Source organism: Lepeophtheirus salmonis, chromosome 4 (genome assembly GCF_016086655.4).
Source record: "Lepeophtheirus salmonis chromosome 4, UVic_Lsal_1.4, whole genome shotgun sequence".
In the NCBI taxonomy this organism is placed as follows: Eukaryota; Metazoa; Arthropoda; class Copepoda; order Siphonostomatoida; family Caligidae; genus Lepeophtheirus; species Lepeophtheirus salmonis.
This window is the reverse complement of record NC_052134.2, coordinates 39,315,647-39,340,952: the sequence shown is the minus strand read 5'-3', so window position 1 is coordinate 39,340,952 and position 25,306 is coordinate 39,315,647. Positions and strand designations below refer to the sequence as shown.

The window sequence follows — 25,306 nt, the reverse complement described above, 5'->3', positions numbered from 1 at the left end:
CTTAAGGACGACTAGTGAAGTTTAAAGAGCTATGTTCTTTGAGGTAGTGCCTTTAGAGATATACAATACATATACTGACATTTGTATATATATATAAAAAAAGCCTTGAACTATATATAGCAAGACATTTCTTATTCTTAGTATATTCACTCAGGCATTTTTAATAAACACACCTCTGAACTTTGAGCTCTCTCAAAGACGGGTAGGTTTAAAACATGATTACTTACTCAAGAAAATATTTAGATAAGTATCATACTTATACCATAGATAAACTTTTTGTAATATAGCTATATTTAATAAATTAACAAATTAAATTATTTCGCTATTTGTATCTCTGGGGGATGATTTTATATACTATAACCCTCCTCCCCACTAAATGCGCTATTATGATTATAAAGTTCAAATTAATCACGAGTACTAGAAAGAGATTTTTAGCTCTTTAATAAAAAAATGCAGTTATTGAGGAAGTAATAATGAAAGCCTCTCCGTTTAGTAGTAGTAATAATCTATGGTTAAAAACAATGATTAATTGTTCATTACATACTAAGTTGATTTAAAAATAAAAATTATTAATTACAATTTACCAGTAAATCTCAAAAAATAAATAAAAATGGCATAATTCTATTGAAACCATAACTTTAAAGCATTAAAGTCAAGATTACAGAAACATTTTGACAAAAAAAAAAAAAAAAATCAAACCTTTTTGTAATAGTATTAAAAATACATAAGCAATTTTGCATTTTTTTGGAGATGGAAGGGCTGAAATAATACTTTTTAAAAAAGAAAGAAGAGGTAATAATGAGCTAGACGCTGATAATTATATAATGAATTATGTATTTATATAGATATTTATATTGAAGTTCAGAATGAAAACGTACTTAGAAAAAAAATGAATTAATTATATCTAAATGTTGGTTGCTGGTTAGAAGGATTCCCGGTGTTGTAGGCATTCATTTGGCTAGGATGATGAACACCACCAGTGTGATGATAGGAACCTCCTTGTTGCATATTTGAGCCTCCTCCATTGCCACCACAATTGACACTATTACCTCCTCCTCCAGTACCTGGACCACCATTGTTGCCGCTACTAGAGTTTGGATGTTGTTGTTGTTGAGGAGGGCCTTGTGTCATTCGTACCCGTTTAGATGGTGGCTGATCAACATCCGTATTTGGTCGACTCATGTTTCGATTCTTTGAATCACCCTTATCCTCATTGTCATCATCAGTAAGGAACTCTCTTTTGGGATAAGGAATCGGGAATATACCAAATACATCCTGTGTCGGAAGCGGCTCTTCTCTAAAATATTCATCCTCCATGGCCATTTCTGAAGTTATACGTTTCGTTGGATCCATTATCAATAACTTTTGAAGCAACTGAAATGATCTCCAGTCTGGCTTTATGCGGTGCCTGTCCATGTACTTAATTAATGAACAATTTGCGTAACTAAAATACTCAAAATAAGCAATTTAAAAATCAGATTACAGGAATACAATACTTTGTTCGTTTAAAATCCTTTAGAAGAGTGGGATGCTCCGGCATTTTACGAATATCTTCCCAGTCCTTGTCTTGGGGGAAACCCATAACTGAAAAAATACGGTCAAGCTGATCGTGATGATATGGATTACTAGTTTTAATATCCTCTTGACGGCAGTGGAAAATCGGTTCAGACGTTAGTAACTCCGCGAAAATACATCCGATGGCCCAAATATCTATATAAGGAAAAACAACACAAGATGAATGACTGCACGAGCAAAATATAAGAGTATACCAATGGCTTTAGTATAGTGACGTGCACCCAGTAATAGTTCTGGTGCTCTGTACCAAAATGTTACAACAACAGGATCGAGATCAGCAAGGGGTTTTAAAGGTGAATTGAATAGGCGAGCAAACCCCATATCTGCAATTTTAACCCTTCCCCTTTCCTGTCCCTCACCCATTACCAAAATATTAGCTGGTTTCTGAAAAATAAATGCTAGTGTAACACATACACATGTATATAATTATCCTTAAAATGAATCCTTACTAAATCCCGATGAAGGACCCAATTTGAGTGTAGATAATGAATCCCATCCAGGATTTGATATAGTAGGGATTTAACCATTCCTCGATGCACCATTACAGGCTTCTTATTAGCCTTCGCTGCCCTATGATACTTGATAATGTGCTAATGAATGATAAATGATTATAAGATAAGAGGGCTTTTGGCCTAGGGCGTGAGTGTCTCATTTTTACCCATAGATCGTGCTCCGAGTAATCTACAAGTAGCCATACTTTCCGATCGGAGTGTGATAGAAATACTCGTTGCAGATTGATGACGTTGGGATGCTTGAGCTCACGGAGTAACTAAAATCATAATGAATTCATTGAATTAGGATGTATTTAGTTAAATTTACCGCTATTTCTCTGCAGGCTGACATTGAGAGACCAGAACCTTCAATCTGTTTAAGGGCATACTCCTTGGGATCCGATCTAAGAAACCAAAGAAATGTCAAAAAGAAGCATTACAACACCATATCTCAATTTATTTCATTACCCGTCTTTTCTTTTGGCCTTATAGACGTGCCCATAAGTTCCTCGCCCCACTTTGCATCCCTCAAACTCAAAAATGTCTTCCACTTTCTCTCTTTGGGCGGATGTTTTCCTCTTAAACTCGTAATCCATTATCGCATTTACTTTTAGGCTTGAGTTGATTTACTCTACCTCAATCTTTGAATCGGAATCTCTTGGATTCTTTGTACTCGGCCACTCTGGAGTGCAACCCGCAACTCCTTCACTTGGATTCACTACCACAGCGGATCCTCCTCCAAACAAATAAGAGATTTATTAATATATCTCAATTATATACATTTATAGTTTAATTATAAAATTCAAAAAAAAAAAAAAAAATAGGAAAACAGACACTGTGTTGAGTGGTCAGCTGTCGATTTAGACACAATAATATGTGGCGCGGCAACATCAAAACAATCATCAAAAAAAAGAAAATGAAAAAGAATAAAATCCCATTATTACTTCATAAATAATTATGAACCAGTATTTCATAGAGATGTGTCAGCAAATTATAAGCTTATTATTCCAATGGGTGGGATGAATATAAGTACTCAAGAGGTGTAGCTAAAGTTTAGAGTCTTTATTTTATTGAAGAGACATATTGGTCCAAAATAGCTACTTTCAAATAAAATTGATCATTTTTTAATTCATCTGTTGTGACGATCCATTTTGATACTTAAAGTGTAATTTGACGCACCCAGCAAGCGTGAATACAATAATTTGTTGATGGAAACTCAATTTAAAAAAAAATCATTGTAGCCTGTTTTGTGTTGACGACCCATATATATCTGAAAATTGAATAGCGGTCTCTAGCCACTTTCTACTACCCTGAGAAAATAAAATAGGGTCTAGCTTAGCTTTTTTTGTCGATTTGGCCGGCGAAACATCGGCTTTTAAAAAGAAAAGGAAAAATATGTGAAAACCATATGGCAACTATGTTGTAAATTACCAAGGTACCTATGGCAGGCAAGAAAAGAAGTAGCGCCCTTTTATAAAGATTTTGCTATGGCGCTTCTTCATCAAGCCAAATACGAAGAGTTAGCTGTTTTAAGGCACTAAGAACCAATCACAGACGCAAAGAACTGAAGGATAAAATCAAAACCAATGAATATGAATCCTAATGCAATCTGGAGAAGCACAAGTCTTAATCACGCAACCTGTTGTAGTAAAGTTTGAACTCATTTTACTACATATGTGATGTAAACCTTTTAACTATTTAATGGGCAGACAAGACTCGAGAGGATGAATCTTCCCTGCGAAGCAAACCATTAGAATATTACATTGATGTGTCCAACCTTCGGATCCATTCCTGGTAATTCCTATTTTTGCATTTGAATATCTTTCCAATCCCCATGCCCCCTGATCCTTAAACTTGATGTTCTGCTCACTTTCAGCTTCAGGGATCTCGTCCCTTTGAAAGAAGTTATCATGCTTCACTCAATGGATCCCATCTCTTTTAATGGAAGGACAGATATTAACCATTAATTCCTTGAGCAGATACTCTTTCAACTTGAACAAGTTCTTTGACAGTGACTTCGAACTCCTGATGTCAAGAATACGCTTTTACATCATTTCTTCTTCATGACATCTCATATGGATTCATCAGAATTTAAGGGGACGCTATCTTGGGGCTCCAAGTTGATAGTTTTACTCCATAAAATGGATAATTTTTCAAGAGCTCTTGATGAAAATATGTTGTGTTTAGCTAGACGAGTTGATCTCCATTGAGACATTGTACCTCTCATTTTTATTCGGATACTGAAATTAAGAAGTGCCAGTCTTCAATTACTGCGTTTAATTCAGGAAACACTAAAAATATAACAAATGGAAAATGAACTAAAAAAAATATCAACACATCCATTGAATACTACTTGATGCCAATGATAAACACTGACATTTGAATATAATCAAAGAAATTAACTGAAAATGAAATGTCTAAATATTTACAATTTTTTTTTATTGATTAGGGACGAGAAAACCAGGATAATTAGATAGAAATATCTTATTCTTTCTATTATAATAGTTATACGATGTATTACATTTTTTTAATACATTTTAAAGTCAGATATATAATAAAACTAGGCAACAGAGAAACAGTAAGGTTAAAGTCCTTTTATTTTTTGATTCCATGATGACATCCATTAGTTCACTATTTTCCTTAATATTAATAAAAAAAGTGTTTTTTATTGTTATAAAACTTGGATTATTATGCCCTTAAAATGGCCGATATCAACAATACTGACGTAGCGTAATAATGTTCAATAGGAGCTGAGTAGTTCCATGATAAAAACTCCATATTGCCATTGAGAAACAGACTCAGATAGAGTTCACATTGCCTATTCACAGCTCCTTCATTGAAACTTATGAGTCAATTCATCCTATAATCAACTCTGCTTCGTCTCCTACTCTATAGGAGTTCTTCGGTGTCATTGAAGTACATAACGAACTAATCACTCATCTCCATAGCCTAACAATGGATATTACTTCAATTTAGAATAAATAATTATACATCCTGGACACTTCCAACCTCACTCCTGTCTTCCTTATTATTTATCTTTTGTCATTAGTTGTCTGCAAATTATACTCTATTCTGCAATTATATAGATAAATGTTAAGTAAGAATGTGATTAAAAAAGTTACAATTGACCTTGGAACTTAAGATGACATTCTCGGAAAACCTGAATGTCAATGTAATTCCTAAATCTAATAAGTTGTGAATCCCCTTCTAAACAACTAAATTTATTGTCACCATATTGGAATATTACTTATGAATACATAGGATCTCCACACAAAAGAATGAATTAGGAAAATGTTTATCATAAGAGTTTATCATTGTTGCTTCATTAGAAACAATAGTTGAAAGATATCCAAACAACAATATGATTGTTTTAGTCTTTTGATTAATTAAAACATTTATTGCTACACTTCATATAAAACTTACAATCAGTACGAGCGCATGTAATATAAAAAATAATAATGTAAAGTTAAAATAATTTTAACTTTTGAAGTCCTTGTTTGAATATTATAATATTATTGAAAATTAGTAAAAAATATTGATTTCCATACTACGCATACAATTTCATAATTTAGGAAGATGAGGGGCATCAGGAAATTGATGACGAGGGTTACAACAGTTCTTTTAAATATTTGATGAAAAATTGATAAGATCCAAGATCATTCTTGTATTTGGGAATTTCGACCTTAAAGTCCTCTGGCATGTAGATGTGCGATTTACTAGTTTTCTTTTACTAAACCACAGATACTGATTTAAAATGAAACTTTAATATCCTTCTATAGAATATTTCCAGGATATATAGTATTTTATTCATCTAGATTAGATAAATTAATAAAGAGATTATTAATAAAATTTCGGATCGAGAACTTAGGTTAAAGGAGTTCTTTTTGTTCCAAGTAGTTTGAACATATTGCTCTTTTGTGGTAAACAGATCTGATTGGTTATCTTTGTCTTGTGTTAGAGTTAAAATACCCTCGTTGATGTTCTCAGTCTATACCTTCTCGTTTACACTTCCAAGTGTTTATCAGGAGTCATGATCTTGCTGTTGTCATCGATATTAATTATGTTACCATTCTATAATAAAGTATGGGTTAATAAATTAAATTTTCTTTTGAAGATTTAAAGACCTTAAATTTGCACCATTTTCAATGTTGATCAAACGAAAACTTCCTCAACTGGATTTTTACTTACTTGTGACCAAGAAAAAAGAGATGGGACTTCATCTCGTTTCCTCACACGGAAGCTAAAGTTTGTCTTGGAACTCGGAAATCTTCTGGCTTGAAGTGTTTTTCGCACAATACAGGTATGCTGATGGTCTCAAAAGTGAACCATTATCGTCTTCTTGTCTCAGAACAATCTACCATTTAAGACATGTACCTTCATTTAAAGGTAATTATCCTCCTCTCGAGCATTACAATACAACACAATAAGATGGCATATGTATAATTATAATAATAATGAATAACTATGTTACAACTTATAAATACTGCAATATTGCAATTTGTAAAGATGAAATATTATTAAAATAACTAAAAAATACGCTGGCGTGAGACAACAGTTGACCGAATTTTAAGCGATACTAACGCCTGTAAGCAATCCATACTGATATTAGCCCAAGCGACAGTGAGTCACACCCCTGGCGGATAAGGTATATTTTTTAGTTTGCTCGTGCCCTATTGTTCAACCCCAGACAATAATTACTACATTTATCTTTGCCCCATACCCCACATTTGCTAATACCGGCCATGATCCTAACTAAAATTTTCTCGTTAAACATGAGGAAAATACCCGTTAGAGTGGGCAATGTGCAAAATGCAAAATCTATAAAACTTCCAATAGCATGATCATTTTACGAACATTTACATTGTCAGGTAATTTGATTGTTAAACAATTCATTGCAAGAAATTTCATAATTAAAGATTTGATTATGATACGATTTCATTGCAAGCAATTTGATAATCGTGTGCATTTTCATTGAATTTTTTATTGTATTCGGACAATAAAACTATTATATGATAATAGATTGTCACCTGAGGTTAAGCAGGTTGAAAAAAATATCTTGGAGAAAATAAAATGCAAAGAGGGATTATGTTCGGCAAAGTAATAAGAAAAAAAACTTTGATTGAACTACTGAGCAAATATTGTAAATAATTCTTAGTAGTATATGAAAAATAAGTAAAGTATTTTCTATTTATGTTGTTTTCCCATTCATTTATATTTGTTTCTCTGTTAAAATCATTAGCAACCTTAGAATGGATCTCATTTCACAAAAAGTGTTTGAAATATCTAAATTTCAAAAAATGCCTAAGATTTATTTAGTGCACGTATATATAATTCTTAGGGCGACTAATGTATATTGTTAGTGTATCCCATGTATATAGAGGTTATGGCGGCAATACGTAGACTGTTAATTAATTTTTATTTTCTCATTACTATGAAAAGTTTTAGTGATTATTTTGATTTTTTATATAAAAAAACTATACTAATCATTTAGTCATTTCATAATCATTAGCGAGCATCAAGTAAAAAAGCAGTGCATCTCAGATCTCCTAGATACTGGAGTTGATGTGATGAAGATTACAGACATACATGTAAATCCAGTGTGTTTTTTAGCAGGCCCGTGAATTTGTAATTGGTAGTAAAAAGAACGAATTTTATTTTCCTTAATAGTTGTCATTATTATTTAATTCCTGAGTAGTGAACATCCTCTTCTGAATATATTCAATTATATTCCAAACCTGTTTGGCGGCGTATCGAAGCAAATTTGCAAAGGTCGAGTGAAAATACAATTGAGTCTACAGAATGGAGATGTGCCCATTTCTGTTTTATCGAGCCATTGTGATGTCCCAGTCCCATCAAAAATAGAAATCAAGAAATTGTACACTTCCATAAAAAATTCTGCTAAATCATCTTCCGAGTCCACTAGAGCAATTATTGCTAACAATGTCCAAAATTTAAGTGAAGAAGCATCTGCTTCCTTAGGAACTAATAGAAACTTGGCCCAAACTATTAGGAGGATACGGCACAATAACATGGATCCACCATCACCGAGAGGAAGAAATGGATTTGAAATTCCAGAGGCATTTCAAAAAACCTCAGAGCCTCGCTAAAAAGATGCACCCCCAAAAAAGCGCGCCCAAATGATTGGACACCTCAAATTGTAATGTTGATTTTCGTTGTTTGTTTTTTTAACATGCCCATTCCACACCAGATTAAGACCTTTGAATACAGACATTGTTAAGTGTTCTAGGAGTCTGTTTTTTTAAGTTTGGCAAGATGAAAAAAAAAATGGAGAAGACCTCTCCAGGATGTCAGGAAGTGGAGGACATAATTTAAAGAGGGGTATGAAGTTTTTTTTTAAGTTTGGAGAATAATATATAGAAGGATCTCACCAAGTCAGTGAATCGCCTCGCCAACGACTTCTCTGAGACTCCAAGGACCATCAAGAGGGCTATAAAGCACAACTTAGTATTAATTTCTTTTATAAGGATCCCACGCCACCTTCTGATAGAGGGTGTGACATCCAGGAGGTGTTAGAGGTGCAAGAAAATCCTCACATGTATCAAGGCAAATGGGTACATTGAGAAAATTTTCTTACACCAGAAGATTTTCCCAGTTGATCACTTCTACAACCGCTGGAATGAGCATTCGCTTGCAAAAACAAAGGAAGAGGTCCAAGGGATTTACCACACCAAATATCCGGCCAAAACAATGGTACTCGGCGTTGTGGCCTCTGATAGAAAGGAGATATCTCCTTTCTTTTTCAAGGCTGAACAGAAAATAGGCGAGCAGGGCCACTTCTATAAGAGGTTCAGGTACACCATCTTGTCATGGCTGAAGAACAACTACCCGGAGGATAACTACGTGTGGATTCAGGACGGCCCCTCTCCCACGTCTGTTCAGTGCCAAAAGTTCTGCGTAGATAACAGTGCTCGATTCTGGTAGAAAGAGATATGGCCCCTTCCTTACCAGATTTGAACACATTGGGATTTTCTATATGGGACACTTTGGAGAGGGTCCCAACAGGGCCTCACACCCAAATGTGGACTCACTGAAGTCCTCCATAGTGGATGTTAGTGGACAACTTGTCATAGAAGTTAGTCATCAACTCCTGGATGTCCTTCAAGTGACGTCTAAAGGCTGTGATTGATATACATATGTAAACTATTTGAAGCTTTTCACTGAAATTAAGTGTAAATTGGAACAAAAAAGGAATAAAAGCACAGTTTCATGTCTAACCAATTAAAGCAACCAATATAAAATATAAACCAAGTTTAAAATAATAATTTATGGGAAGACTTAGAGCATAACTTAAATTTAATTATAATAGATCTGATGACTTACGTATTTGATCATCCACCCTTTGTCTCTCATCTTCTCTTTTCTTCTCCTTACACCTACCTTTCTACCCTTTTTACACATATTTCGACTTTTCATTTTGTATTTAATTTATGACCTTAGAAGAAAATGGATCTATATTTTATAGTCATATTTAAATTAAGAAAACCTTATTAGTAATTTCAAATAATGGTAATAAAATAAAAAAATAATCCCCATAGAAGCCTTTCTATGAATGTGTGAACACACACACACAATAATTAACTAAATTTGAATAAAATAAGGAAACGATATTAATCTTCTATAAAAATAACTAAGGTTATATAATTAATCAGTTATATACATACCTATTCACTTTTTCAAATTTTGTAACCCTATAATGTTGAGTTAATATATTTAAATTTCAATTATTCTCTAGTAGCCAATACTCATAGAAATTAGTCGGGTTCGCTACGGAAGTTTTTTATGCTGTCTTTATACAGTTCGGGTGGATATTGGACCATGGAGAGATTGCGTATTCCTAATGAGTGAAAGCATTGTTTATTTATTTGTTTTTTTTACATATCTTCGTACATCTGCGCCATCTTGTGGTGTTTTCATTGTTTGTAAACTAAACCCTAGGATTCATTATACTTTTTTTAATAATATAATTTATAGAATAGATTTGTAATGTGTCATATATAATTATTGTGTCGCTTTCAATACGGAAAACAAATGCATTATTGTAATAGGAGGCAAGGAGTCGACTTTATTGAGATATTCGGACTTTGGAAGATCATGAAAGTGAATGAAAGGTCTCATTATGTGGAGGACTTAGTGAGTTTTTTTATTATGAAGTATTACGGGGGGAGGGACTCAGAGTCGATCATTGGACTAAGAAGTGAGGCCGGAAGAAATCACATCTCATAAAGTAAAGCACTACGTCTTTTTTCTTGTATCTACCATGAGCCATTACAGTATAATTACCGGATGAGCGTAATAATATGTATCATTGAGAAGAACTTCTATGTCATCAAATTATATAACTCCATAAACAAAAAATGACTATAAACATACATAAATATAAATAGCATGCAAAAGTGTTAGGATGAGTAACGAGTAAAGCTTTTAATTCCTTAAGGTTTTTTTAGAAACTCGAAAATACTCATGTAGTAAAATTCATCTCACGGATCATCACCAGTTATAACAAATCTTTTTTGTTATACGTCTATGCAAATGTAAGTAGTTGTTGTAAGTTGAAAGATTTTGCCACAAAAAAAACCATTTACTTAACATACAAAATATTTATATTATTGAATATGAAAGTAAATATCATATATATTTTAATTCCTTCAAAAAAAAAAAAAAAATAGGTAGGTATATTGAAAATAACAACAAAAATATTATTCAATTTATTTTTTCAAGCTTAGAAAATATTGTTTTTTTATATTACAACTGATTTAATTTTCCGTATATTAATTAACTGCAATTGACAACGTGAGTTGTAAACTGATCAAATTAATTATGAGAAATGTCAAAATAATAACATTGTTAAAATGTATAATCTATCATTTAATCAAATACAATATTAAAATATCAAACCTTTTTAAAGTTTCGATCGGTGTTTTTAAGGGGAATTTTTCATTGAATTATTCAATTAGTACTTTAATAACTAGGAAAAAATAAAAAGGGTACCATCAACGATAAAAATTGTTAGGTATGAATAATATTTTAAAATACATAGTATTTAGGGTCATATACAAAAAAAAAAAAGATATTGATAGACTCAAGGTCTATTAAATTAATTAATACACGAGAGAATTATTGGTTTATACATAACTAAATAAATAATGTCAATACACTTAATAAAAGGTAAGAAACATTAATCCAAGTGGGAATAATTCTCACAATCAAGGGAAAAAATGTATGTAAGTGCCCCCACTGATCAGAAAGTGTGTTACGCCATAGATAATTATACTATTATGTAATTCTTCAAAACTTAACAAAAGCTAATTTTTATTCAAGTAATCAGTACACTAATAACCTCAAAAAGATTTAGAAAATCGACAGCATATAAAAACACGGGAATTTTGTTGGGAGTCTATTGTAGCACTATGAGGAGATTTTCATTGAATCTCTTAAACGTTCTTTCAAAAAAGAAAGTAAATCCCCCAAAATTTCCTTTAAAAAAACATGGATAAATAGCGATTATAGGTATTTAAGTCATTCTCCTTATCTATGTAGCCATTCTTAATTTTCTAGTAGGGATAACATAAGTTTAACAAGATGTAATAATAATTCAGCAGATGAATTATTATTACATCTAAAAATAAGATAAAATTTGGATAAGAAAATAGCTGGTAAAAAATACGTGGTAATTCTTTGTATTAATAGCATAAAGGCAAGTTCACACAACGCTGGAATTCTACTTCTCGATTATGACTACTCTTAAAAAAATAATATTTCAAAGTCAATTAGAGATGTCTAGAGTTTACATTTATGTAATTAAAAACCTATTTTTATAAATTAGAAAAGGAATAAAGGTTATTGCTCTTTTTTTTGTTTGTTCATTATTTAATAGATCGTCAGGGTGTTAACTTCTCCCACTGATGTTATCACTCTCGCCTATCTTTGGTGTATCTCGTTTTAAAAATGCATAATAGAACAAATATATATGAGTTTAAATATAATATTTTACAAGCACTAATGCTACTTTAAATGTAGAAGTCCTCCTCTTTATAGCAGTAACTCATATCCCCCCCTCCCCTAAAAAACAACAACATCATATAATAGGCAACTGATATCAATAAGTGCCTGACTTCAGTTGTAATAAGGTAACTTGAAATACATGCTATGTCAAAAACATATATTGGGCCATGCCTTCTTTTCGAATTGTTGTACCGTGCCGACTGCTGGTGAAGCTAAATATGATTGCTTACTGACGTCAGAGCCGATCTGAAAAAATTATATAATATTTATATAAATATTGTATTTTAATCGTATTCATAGTAATTAGATAAATTTATTTATTAATATTAAAATTTCATATACCTCTATTTATCTTGGATAAATCTTGGATCTGTACATTTGTGACTCACCTAATAATGTGGTTTACCAAATTTCCCTAAGGATTGCTCAAGGAGAAGGATTTGGAAAAGAGCTTGTCATGAAAAAGGTGCCCTTGGGAATGACATCCATAATTTGTGCAAATTATTTTGAGGAAAGCAATAAAAAGCTAAAATCTAATTTATATTTTCCAAAGGTGATGAAAGGAGGACTCGAAAAAATATTTTCTATGGCTCAAAGTAAATTTCATTGTGAGCGGGAAGAATCTGGTAGATTGAATAAAGAGGATATTATTCAGGGACTGGTACTCATGTTTCTCTCCTCAAAAGATTACTGATACATTCAGTGAAGTGGCCTTCTTACGGGTTCTTGTGTATCAACTATAAAATGGTGGATTCGAAATTTTATTTATGAAATTCAAAATTTAAAAAAAATCTATCAACATCAAAATCCCTTAGACATATCACTGGTAGTAAATATTAACTTCCTAATATTTTGCAGGTAAATTAAGGTATATTTTAGATCTTTTAGTCTTCATATTATGAGACAGATTAACACCAAAGCCGACTGTAGTGTTAAGATCTCAGAGGATATTATATAAATCTGCTACAAATACTTTTTTTTAGTATTCCACAAGTTAATTTATATAATAATGTATGGTCATGCTTGGAGCTATGTCCAGCTTATATATTCATGATGATGTCAACGGATAAGAAGTTCTATTTTAGAACTCTCGGGATTCATAGTGCATCAGTGTAATACAATCTTCAACTCCTAAGCATTTACATAACCAACAATACAGTTATCGTTTCATTGAAGTGATTTTGTTAGTGTAGGCATATTTTTTTTAATTTTTGATCAACTAAGGGTGATTTTTTTAAAGACATATTTTTTTAACAATTACTAATTCAATAATTAATGAAGGTTGAGCGATTGAAATTAATTCATATTTCGATATATTAAAGCATAAACAACTAGTTACAAAACAAAACAAAAAAAAACATAAGCTCTCTAGCTTACGTACATGTTGAGAAAATGACACTGGAATGTTATCGATGAATTTCCATTTGCGCACTCCAAGTAGTTGGGGATCTCCAGGACCCCCACCCAAGTACAAACATTGGAGAGGAAAAAGAGCTCTGTTGAAAAGGTCAAAGTGGACCTGGGGAGTTAAAGAAAACAGCCACGGCCAATCCCCTCAAGTCCGTGAGGACCCATGCAAGAGATCCCGGGCTTTCACACCAGACTGTCCAGAGAACTATCAAAAAGTCCTTAGTTGCAAGACTCTTTTGAATGAATTTTAAATGTCTCTTTTGAGTTTTTTTGATTTTTCTTTTTTTGATACTTTTGACATCCCTACATCCCTGATGAGAACAACCTCGACCACACTTTTTAGGTGCATATCGAGGGGAAGACCTGCAGTATTCATCATCCAAACACCGAGGCCCTCAAAACCACTGTCAGCCAGTACTAGGATGCAATGACAGAGGACTGCATCTGCAAAAGGTGCCATGCCTTCTGCAGCCGCATGGCGGCCATCATTACGCTAAGGGTGGCTACATTAATAATTAAAAGTGTTGATACACACATCTATTTATAGTATTAATTCTGTTGAATTTCTATTTTTAATTTAAATTTTTTCTTCTTGAAGTTTAAAATTCAAAGTGTTCATATTTTAATAGGCCCCTCGGTAGATATGAAATGAAAAAAAGGAATCGAATGAAAATAATTGTGTAATAAATGTCTTTAAAAATTGATATATTTCTCCCATTTATTTTGATGCTAACTAGTTCCAAACAGTTTTTTTTGTGCCCTTAAACGTCATTATTTTAAAGAGTTAATACCAATAATTAATTACAATAGATATATTAAGGTAGATATTTATCAAAAGAAATATTTATTTTATTAAATTTGTCTTAAATTTCTTTAAAATTGACCCTATCCCTGTATTGATTCACAAATTTTAGAGAGCCCTATAGAAAGTATCGTTTTTACATCGTTTTAGGTTTTTCTAATTGGACTCATTATTAAAAAATACTTGGAATATCTACCATTCACGTGAATAGCTTACGATTATTTTTTATTCAGGCCTAATTAAAGTATTTAAAAATTGGGGAAAATTGATTGATTATGACGTCACTGGCTTATATCTATGATAATGCCATTAAGATACCTAAACATTTCAAACAAAATTTAATAAGTCATATTTATCGGAAGGATTTTGTTGGTTAACTTTGAAAGACAAAAAGGATTTTAATAAATCATATTATATATATGAACCTTCTATAAAAATAACAAAAGCATGCTATATTTAGATTTATCACAATATCCATATTCGTTACAGAAAAAAAAAAAACTTATGAATTTATGTCTCTTTTTTTGGGTCATGGATATATTTTACAGAAATAGTTATTATACTGCGTGGAACTATTTTAACTACCCCTAGTTTTAAACTAATAAAGTTTTTACCCCTTTCTTCAAGAATAAATATTGTTGATAATGATTCGAGAGGAGAAGCGCAACTAACTTTTTATTTTAAATACATATTCAAAAAAAATATGACAATAAAGTTTTAATGAATATACCTATTATTTGAATCAACGATAAAAAGTTGTAAAAGTAGGCAAAAGAATAACTTATTATGACTAATTGCTATTACTAGAGAAAAAATCAAATAGCAAGAGTAAAGCTATTTTATAAATAGTGTGAGTATTAATGTGTTTATTTATAAAAAATTATATTTATGTAAATGAGTTTAGTTAACGATTTTTAGTAATTTTTGTTCCCAAAAAATTATATTATTGTATATTTGAATCCCCGAAGGCATTTACTAACCATCCGTTTCTATATGTATAAAATATTCAATAGTTATTATATCTCTCAACCTTTCCTCCAAGAAGAGATAACACAAAGTTTAGAAATTAATATTAGTGTTGATACTCTGTCCATGAGCATTTTTTTTTTGCATTCTGTCTTACAGATTATATATATGTTGTTATGTTTTTTTTTGGGGGGGGGCTTGGTTTTTGGAATTTTTATTGTTTAAATTTAAAAAATTAAATTTTTTGGAAAAAAATTTCAAGTATTCAATTTGATATTTAAAATCCAAAACTATTCACAAAATTTTAAAAAAAAAAACCATGGCTATTCGCAAAATATAAAATTTTCTAGTAAAACGAAAAATAATTCCTTATTGGGGAGGGGGGATTTTTTTGCATAACTTAAAAAATTAATATATAGTCGAATAACATTACGAAATAAGAATCGGAACTGCCAATTAAAAATTATTTTTTCTCGATACCGATCGCGATTCCAGAAAAAAACACTGATTTTCCGATTCTGATTAATAGTCCCATCACAAGTTAACCCCTTTCCACGTTAGAATGGATATTTTTTATTTATAAAAACTATATTTGTCCTTATTAGTTTTTGAAAATGATACTCTAAGCTTCAGTGAACAAATTGAATAACTTTTAAACATTATATTTTATATTTTTATTGTTAATTAATAATTTAAAATTAAAGGTGGAGAAAATATAATATTAACTTTGTAGAAAGTAGTAATTTAAATTGTTTCTAAATTATTATCAAACAAGAGATGTTCTATGTGTTGGAACAAAAGTAAGCTAGAACGATTTTTTTTTTCAAAATTTAGTTTGGATTACTTTTGTATTCTTCGACGAACTATCGTCATTTTCTATCAAAAAGTATTCAGATTAACCCTATCTCCCAACTTCCTTCCATTTATTTTTTTACCCTCGTTTTTGTGGTAAATAAATAATAAGAACGCACAAAAAAGTTCTTTGAAACCTCGATAATTAATTCAAGAATGTATTAAGTTACTCTGAAACTAATGACATACATTGTTTAAAAATGTCATATAGTATGTATATTACTAAGTTTAGAATTTACAAATAGCGTGAAGCAAAAATATGATACGTATAAGGACGTTTTCGTCTCTAAATTGGATACCCCCGCCCCTCAAGGGAAATAATGGAGGGTTAAAGTGTGCTTTTCTGTAGGCAGTTCTTTAAAAATTACAATTTGCTTAATGATACCTTTTCACTGAAAAGTTTGCCTCTTACTGATGTTGATTCATATCTGTTTGAATAGCAGGTATTCAGGAACGATGTAACGGGTGTGTGGGATAAAAAAACCAAATGGGGAGAAGCCCTTTGGAAAAAAAGTTAACTTTATTTATAAAAAAATACTAATTTAGGAATATAGAAAAATATTTAAAAAAAGTCATTAAATGAAACATTGACACAATTTATTGAAAAGGCTAAAAAAAAAGGTAATTGAAAAAATGTTTTTTTAAAGAAAAACGTCAATCGATAGTTACTACAAAAAATTTTATATTAAAAAAGACAAAAAAAAGTTATCTAATATTACAAAAAAATTATGTCAGTCCTAATAAAAATTTCATTTGGAAAAAAAAAAGATTAGTCATAAAAAAAAAAGAACAGGGAAGTCATAGGAGGGCCTGTTGCGGGTCTACATAACACTGATCTTTTATTACAAGTCTTTATTTAATTTCTTTATAGTAATAACTCAATGAATCTTCCTCCCCTGTCTCTGTTCTTCTCTAAAGCAATTTAAGGGGAAATGAGCTATACTAGTTTATTCACTCTAAGTTAATATACTTAACTTTATCTTAATGGATGAGTGGTTTTGGTTAGGAAAACTCATTTTCATTTTAGTATTATTCCCTCATTATAAATAAAACAGAACATTTATTAATGAAAAAAGTAGGGGAAAGAATATTTTGAATTATTTTGGATTTGATCTGTACAATAAATATATATATATATAAATGTTAAAAAGTAATTTCATTTTCTAAGAACCTTACAAAGTATAAGTACAATTAATTAAAGTCTTCTTTTTCAGGAATGCCATATCATATCCTATGTTAGGGGGAAGTATATAATATGAGGAGGACCTAAGGCAAGGGTATTATCATTATTAAGTTACAGATTAGCTTTATACCCATATCTACCATTTAAATACAAATGTATCATTAAGGGGAAGACGAAACCCTTTTTGAATATACGATGTCTAATGTATTCATACACGTGCCACATCCAACGCAATACCATGTTGTATATGGTTAAGTTATGTACAAGATTAGATAATCTTGTAATATACCCACTTATTTGGGAAAAGGAAGGTAATTACAAATTGTAGACTTAATTAAGAGATAATTTTAAGCTTCCAAACGCCGTTTCTGGCTCTTGTATATGTATTAAAAGAGTAACCCTCCTCCGATGCACACCCCTTCAAAGCTCAATGGACGTCATTTTGTTTTCCCACTTGAGTCATAGATCCTTCTGCTTATAATATATATGTACTTTATACCCTTAGAGCATAGTTTGTGTTTAGATACATTTTTCGTTAATCTTTCTTGGGGAATAAACTTTTTAAACGATATCCGTGGTAGTAATGCGTGTTTTATTAAAAAATATTGTCAAACATAATTGTTAAGATTAAAATGTGTAATAAAAAAAATGTGAGGAGGAACCATCTTTGCTGAAGTTTGTAGTTGCACATTTAAAAATTTTTAAACACAATATATTCATGCCCAATTTCACTCTGATAAGTTATTGTAGGAATATAATTAAATAAAAAAGGTCTTATTTGCAAAAAGGAAAATTTCGTCTTTATTCCATGTATCTAGAGTTCCATGGTTTGATTGAGTTACCTATTGTCGTGTAAGTTATTGACGGTTCCTATCCTTAAGTATATACATGTACTTGTGTTGGGACTTTTTTTTGTTATGTATTATATTTAATTTTTTTCGAAAAGGAAATTTGGCTACGTGAGTTGATAAATTCAAATCTTTTATGAAAGGGTTTCATATATATTTATAATATATATTCATATTTAGAGTTGTAGAAAAATAGTACTGATTATTCCAAATTCTTGTTAGTTGGTAATCTAGAATATACTTGTATCATATAGTTATGTTTCTTGATGGCTAGTGAAGCGGAGGCAATGGTTTTTTATGTGATTGGAGTACACTGGGTATTCTACACAACACATTGAACAGGGTGTATTTTGGGGCACTAGATGGGGTTCTATAAGACCAAATCACTGCACCTATTTACTCTTCTATGCTATAAGTTATGTCTCTACTTATTTATTATTTATTTTCAGAGATGAGAAAGACTTTATACTGCAAGTCCAAGTTGAATATTCTTAATAGTAGATAAAAAAATAATAATGAGAAGGCTGATAAACTGAGGAATGATATATAGAGGAATAGTTTGAATAGTAAAGGAATTTATTCGTAGAATAATCCTTTTAATTTTTAAGTTCTTGCTCAAAAGTTCAGGTCATAAAATATTGTTTTGATCCTAGTTAGAATCTTTGAATATATTCTTTGAGTACAGTTCAATTCCTCATAAAATAAAATATATTTTAAAGAGCACTTTATGTCCAGTGAAAAAGTTGATATGATTTTTGCGTCCATGTCAAGACGAGAGTCTTACCTTTCTAATTCAAGTCAAGTCTCTAGTCTTTAATTGTGTGATCAAGTTGAGTAATAAGTCTTCAACGTATGGAATCGAGACCAAGATGAGTCGTAAGTCTCAAGTCCAAGTCCCCATATCTACTTATTCTCTCTTTATTTGAAACTCCAATAGTTACCAGATTATTTTTTGATATTAAGAATCCAATTTTCTCATATGCCGGGAATCAGTCTTTTTCGACTGCTCTATTAATAAAAAAGTCATTGACTCATAACATCGTTTATTATATGAAAAAGTCACTCAAATAAGGCTCACCGATAAAAAAAACTACTATAATATGGATGGTTTATGTTTTTGAGATTGTAAACAAACCGAAACACTGTAGTAAGCTCTTATAGATTAAAATTTCTCCTTTTTTTTCATATGTGCATTAAAATAACCAATAATTTAACGTTATCAGAATCAGTAGAATCGTAAACATTAGTCTGATAATGTTGATGGAATCATTTTCCCCGTAAATAAAAAGAACCAATCAAATACTTCCATTTTGTTTTCAAATATTCAAATGGGCAGAAGGAGCCCTTCAGGGCAAACCCCAATTTTTGTTTTTAATCTCATCTTAGTTCCGAATTAGCTGAAATGAGTGTTGCATTCGCTGAAAATAAAATCATCCAAATGAATGCACGTCTGAATTTATATCTTAATTATTTAAAAATTATCACATTTCTTATATAAAACCAAATGTTCTTTTTAAAGTTTATATTAATTTTAAATTCGTAAATAATTTTTAATTAAAGAAAAAACATTCTTTCGTAAAAAAGTTTTCCCCTTAAAATGTATTTAAAGCCCACTGGTTATATATATGTATATAAAATATACATATATATATATATACCATTAGTATATAATTGATAGATGTGAAGAAAAGTATTAGAACAAAATGAAGGAAAATTTCTTTTTTTGAAAGGTGCCAAAAATATCACAAAAAAATAACGGAGATGTCAAATAAAAAGTTCCAACTTATTTCTATAATTGTAAGATAATATACTTAAATCTTATGATCGACAATTTTCAATTGAAGCACCTTTTCCTAATCTTTTGAAGATGACATTTTGAACCAATAATGTGCTCAAAATGTCCTTATACATTCCTCGTACATTAATAATTATTAAAGGAGCACTTAAATTGACTCTAGACATATTTCTTAAGATGTATGAATAGAAAACCAGATTAAAAAAGTAGGAATTAGAAGCTTCTTCTAATTTTTTAGTCTATAAAATAAGTAAAGTCAACAAACAGACAGTCACATGATATTTAGATTAATCATATAATTGCCGAATATAAATGCCAAAAATTATGTGTTGTAAAATTTATTATAATTTGAATATCTAAATTCAAAGAAGCAATCATTGATTTTGTATGAAAAAAGAAGTGCCCATTTTGAATTTAAAAAAAGAGTACATAAAAAAGCCTTATTTCTATAGTTATTTTTTGTTAGTTTCGTATATAATTATTTTTATTTTTTTAGAAAACTGAGATTTTGTAGAGTGAACTAATTCATTGATGGAAGTATATATTTTAGAGTTGTATTGGCCCTTAATATGGGACTTAAAATTGTGCCCATTTTATTATCTGTTCCTTCGTTTTAATTACTCTAATTTTAAAAAGTCTTAAGTCATTATTTATACTAAGGTTATATTTAAAAATCTGATTTTACCAATTGTGTTAGTTTAGTAAAAAGTATATTTCATGTACGAAAAAGTTATAAATAATTAATATATATCATTATGTCATGTATTAAAGATAGTTCATATCAAACTACTTTTATTTTCGATTCGTTCGTGTTCTTGAGATTTATGGTTGGACCGGTAAGGGTTAAGTTTTTACGTACTCTATATTCCTAGTATGTTTTAATGATTACATAATGATACACTCTGAAATTTTTAATAGTATTTATTTCGTTATATACATTTCTAAGATAGATTTAATGATATATTTATAAATAATTCCTCTATTAGATCAGTAGTTCTTAACCTTATTACCTTTAATACTTAAATTACTACTTTATACTTAAAGAACTTCTGTATTTGATCTTGGATTTTTTTTTTTAAATTTCTTGGTCGACAAAACTTCAATAGTTGTACTTTATAACCTAATTTTTTTTACCATTGAACAACTTTTAATTATAACAAATTTGGAGGTACTCTCTTTTTAAATTGAAGATGTGTGGTAGTTTTTCCGTTAGCATATTAACTTGTATAATGAGAAAATTATAAACCTGGAGGAACTTTTTTTAAATATTTTTTTTTTTTTTGTTCTTTCCATTTATTTATTTCTTCATTTGAAAAATCATTCGAAATCTAGAATATTGAATCAATCCTTAGAGACTTAAAACAAGAGACAGGAAAGTATAATAATTGATTAATTGCAAATAGAGGTCACTTACTCTCTAGTTTAATACCCTTGGAAGAAATGTATCCTTATGACCTAAGATTCCTTCTATTAATCTTGAAATTTCAAAGAACGGCCATTTACTATAATTAAACAAGAAATACTTTATACATGGAACTCTTTACGGCTTAGAGAAGAAAAAATATTCAATTGCCGGCCGTTGAACTGTCGTTCCCTCAAATTTCATATTATTGCCAATTGTCAAAACCCTTTATCTTAGTTCTAAACAAGTGCTTCTCAAACTTTGTGATTTATAGATAGGTCTTAACTTTAAGTATTTTGAATTTTACCTTTTACAAGGACTACATTTATTGAATATATTTTCGTCCTTCTCTCATGGGAGTTACTCTACGTCCCTCTTATGTCAAAATATGCGTGAAGCCTTTTTCTAACCCACCAAACCTTTTCTATATGAACTAAAAATTCCATAAAAGTATAAGCCACAATTTGAAACGAAAAAATAGAATTGAAGGGGAAAAAAATCGAATTCAGGCCCAATAAGACTGTCCCGTTTCGGGGTTAATATTTTTTTCCCCTGCGCAAAAACCTTTTCTGGAGAATCAAATAGCTGACTTTGCCAATGTTTGAGGCTCTCAGGCTACATTTAGCGTGTTGCATTGTCTTCTTATTTTTATTTTATTACTTTTGTGTCAAAATTGGCCATTTGTAGGCCTCTTGTATCGTCCTAATTATGATGTTACGAGTATATATTTAATAGTATTAGGTTTATCAGTTAAAAATGTTGTGTACTTTATATTTAATAATTTAAGGGGGTAAGTTCATGGAGGATATATAGAGCGACGAAGTTTTTATAGCGAGATTGTTATCGACTAGAGATGACGTCAGCTGCTGTCAATGTATTTATGTTTAATAAATATTTTGAATCCTTCTTTCTTTACTTGATTTTCAAAAAATATATAAGTATATCATACAGCAGGAGCATACAACAGTTTACGTAATCTAGGGGTGTCCGAAAAACTATATTTTTTTGGGTGAAGGGCCTCTTTATTTTTCTTTCTTTTTTAATTTGTTGCTCTGCTGCCTAATTTGATCGAAATACCTTTTCTTTTACAAAGGAAATAAAATAATTTAAAAAAAATCATCACCCCTCTTAGATGCTCAAACAATCTATACTTATCTATGCCTTAGATGTATTCTAAGATTAGTGGCTTAACTTTTTTATCAAACATAATACATCAAAATGTAACCCTTGTTCATGTGATTGTTGTTGAACAAAAAGGAGGAACAGGGAAGACGGATATCATTAAGTACATTTTAGACCCTTTAGTATTTTTAAACAAAGTGTACCATATTTTTCAGTTATACCCCGAATACTAAACAATTAAACAGACAAAAATAGCACTTTTTCAAACCTAAGAGGGCCTGTACTTCCAAAAAATGCCTGAGTTGCCTCCAACTTCAGTTTTATATTGTCCATAGCTGAAAAGGTCTTTGACTATTAGGAGAAAAATATTAACCCAAAAATCTACAACCTAGTGTATAAATATTATATTTACATACAATTTATGTACGAACATATATCAATTTATATTTTCCTCACTTTGGGAGAGACAATTAATCTTCCTTTAGAACCATTTACCACGTACTATTATAGTGATAAATCTTATCAGGAAGATAGGCCTAATATATGTACTACTATCATTGGTTTCCTATGATTCCTTCCTAGTTAATAAAAATAGTTGATTTATTTAATCAGCTTGGATATAGATTACTTTGGAAAATAAAGGTTGATGAATCTATGGACATTGACACTCAAGGTCTTTAAAACTGGTATATTATGTACAACAGAAGCTTTCAAACAAAGGTTCATTAAATATTAAAAATACTCGTTTCAAACCTTTGTAAATATATACGAAACTAATTAATTAATTAATAATAGTCACACCGTCAAATTGGCTCAACTTTCACATATCACGACATGTGTAAATATAACTGCTCCTAAACAGCATACTTACAATACAACTTGCTCTAACTCCCACCTGTTTTATCTGTGCAATTCAGTTTTCAAATGTAGAATTGTTACAAACCAGGAAATCTGATTGAAGAGGTCTCTTGCAAAACCGGTCGTATTTTCCGTTTTCTTTGCCAGACAGATTAATACAGGTTTCACTACATAATATATAGAAGTGTATAAATTTCCTCATATTTTTAAAGATAATGTTAGTATAAGGGTATAAAAGGATATTAAAGAGGGGTAAGAATGTCAAACTTCTTTCTTCTTTCTCAATATCTTAAGTCATTCTATCTCTAATCCTAGTAAAGTCTTCCTTAATAAAACTTAGATTGGGGCATGTGGATTTACATACCTTCAATATACTGTATTTATTATTTTTGCTATTTTACTAAATACATAAGATTATCTACATTTACCTATATAACCTAAAATTGTTCCAAATAATGTTTTTATGAAATTATCTTAAGTTACTCTTTAAAAGGCTATACTACTATACAGTATATAGCTCAACCGCAGATACAAGTCAGTGTATAAATATTATTTACATTTTTGTAAATAATATTGCGATATCCAGTGTATTAGTGTGTAACCAAGCTTATTATTAAAGTTGAATTTAGAGCGTTATCAAATTTATTCTTTCAATGGAAAAATATACATGCAAAAGTATACATTGTAGAAGTTAGAATTTTATCAGTCCTTACTATGGGGATTGAAATCGGTATCGTCCTATTATGCCCAGTCCGTCCTTGTTATCGGACATTGCATTCTTTCATTCCTGGGTTGCAGAAGTGGGCAGACGCTAATTTTTCGTAAGTCCACCATACGCTAAATGTTATTAGTTCATGGGCCCGCTAACGCTAATGTGCAAACATTAATTCACTCATTAAATTATTTTAATAAAAGGCCTGTCAAATGAACCGTGAATTACCAAAGAAATTCGTTTAGTTCAAAGGTTCCCAGCAAGGCAATAATTGTAAATAATGCCACCTTCTCTATCGTTTTGTCTAGGCCAAAGTAAGTTTTAATGTGATAAAAGATTGGGGGAAAATTTTATTGGTGGGGTTCGCTATCTAGCTGGTTAGAGGGTTATTCCTTGATAGTTCTTCATCACTTGACCTCGTGGAAGTGGCAATATCAGGGATACAAGTCAGAAACATGTCATGTCATGTTATCTATCCATTTGAAAATTAGATTTTGGTGAGCCCATTAAGAACAAACTCAAAGCGTTACTGGAGCTATAGGCTCAAATATCAAATCTTCAAAAATCAATATATATCTAAGTGAGTGAGAAGTCATGATCCGATTAGTGTTTTTTACAATTTTTGTTTTAACTTAATCACTCATTCGTTATTTCTTTTTGTAGTCCACTAATCAGCGGATTAGCGGTTATTGGAAGTTATTACAGGAATTCCAACCTCTATTACTTTCTCATTATTCTTAATTCAGGCCTAATTCAGTGGTATAATGTTCTTGTAAACATAACATCCTTGAGGTTAGATAAGGATCAATAGCAGAGGTCTCCAACACGTTACTCGCGAGCTACCAGTTGGTTGAAGCTCCTTTTCTAAGTATCTCACAAAAGGCCCTTGGTTACATAATATTTTATTTCTATATTTTTTAGATATTAGATACTTTCAATAAAAATATTTGTAGCAATATTCATAGGAGCTAGTTCAAAAATGGCGTGCCTCACATTTTGAATGTAGTGTGACGAAATTTTTTACCTTATTTTCGATATACTTTTATTTTATTTTATACGATTGATTAGAAGAATAACAAGGGGATATATGTACAAATTTTGAGACTTGAAAAACTATATTTTTTTAAACTATCATTTCATTTTTTTTCTTATTTGGACAGCAATTAAAGATTCTCTTTTGTAAAAGAAAATAATAATTATGGCACACCTTTTTGCATGTCAATACTTAATTGTTAACTAATAGTCATATAAATTATATATTGTGAAA

General features: G+C 30.6%; 1 protein-coding gene and 2 long non-coding RNA genes across 3 annotated transcripts; 1 reads left to right on the top strand and 2 right to left on the bottom strand.

The window, feature by feature from the left end:
* Nucleotides 1–817: 817 nt before the first annotated feature.
* Cdk8 (cyclin-dependent kinase 8) lies at nt 818–3,949 on the bottom strand. Its single transcript, XM_040710097.2, has 7 exons — nt 2,535–3,949; nt 2,395–2,470; nt 2,234–2,344; nt 2,025–2,165; nt 1,770–1,959; nt 1,497–1,710; nt 818–1,444 (listed from the first exon to the last, which is right to left on the bottom strand). Exons 1-7 carry the CDS (start codon nt 2,660–2,662, stop codon nt 895–897), a joined length of 1,410 nt encoding a protein of 469 aa, XP_040566031.1. The 5' UTR covers nt 2,663–3,949; the 3' UTR covers nt 818–894.
* On the top strand, nt 3,719–5,194 carry LOC121115917 (uncharacterized). The gene is made up of 2 exons (XR_005863715.2): nt 3,719–3,860; nt 3,943–5,194. It is a non-coding gene; the product is annotated as an uncharacterized lncRNA (long non-coding RNA).
* A 2,269-nt stretch (nt 5,195–7,463) lies between these two features.
* LOC121115920 (uncharacterized) lies at nt 7,464–9,435 on the bottom strand. Its single transcript, XR_005863718.2, has 3 exons — nt 9,408–9,435; nt 8,565–9,244; nt 7,464–8,514 (listed from the first exon to the last, which is right to left on the bottom strand). It is a non-coding gene; the product is annotated as an uncharacterized lncRNA (long non-coding RNA).
* Nucleotides 9,436–25,306: the final 15,871 nt, after the last annotated feature.

Bases quoted from the DNA above. Each gene is read 5' to 3' on its own strand.
- Cdk8 (XM_040710097.2), bottom strand. From the start codon at position 2,662: ATGGATTACGAGTTTAAGAGGAAAACATCCGCCCAAAGAGAGAAAGTG. The intron at 1,960-2,024 runs GTAAGGATTCAT...TTTATTTTTCAG, and splicing joins GGGTCCTTCATCGGGATTTA to AAACCAGCTAATATTTTGGT. The intron at 1,445-1,496 runs GTATTGTATTCC...TGAGTATTTTAG, and splicing joins AAGGATTTTAAACGAACAAA to TTACGCAAATTGTTCATTAA.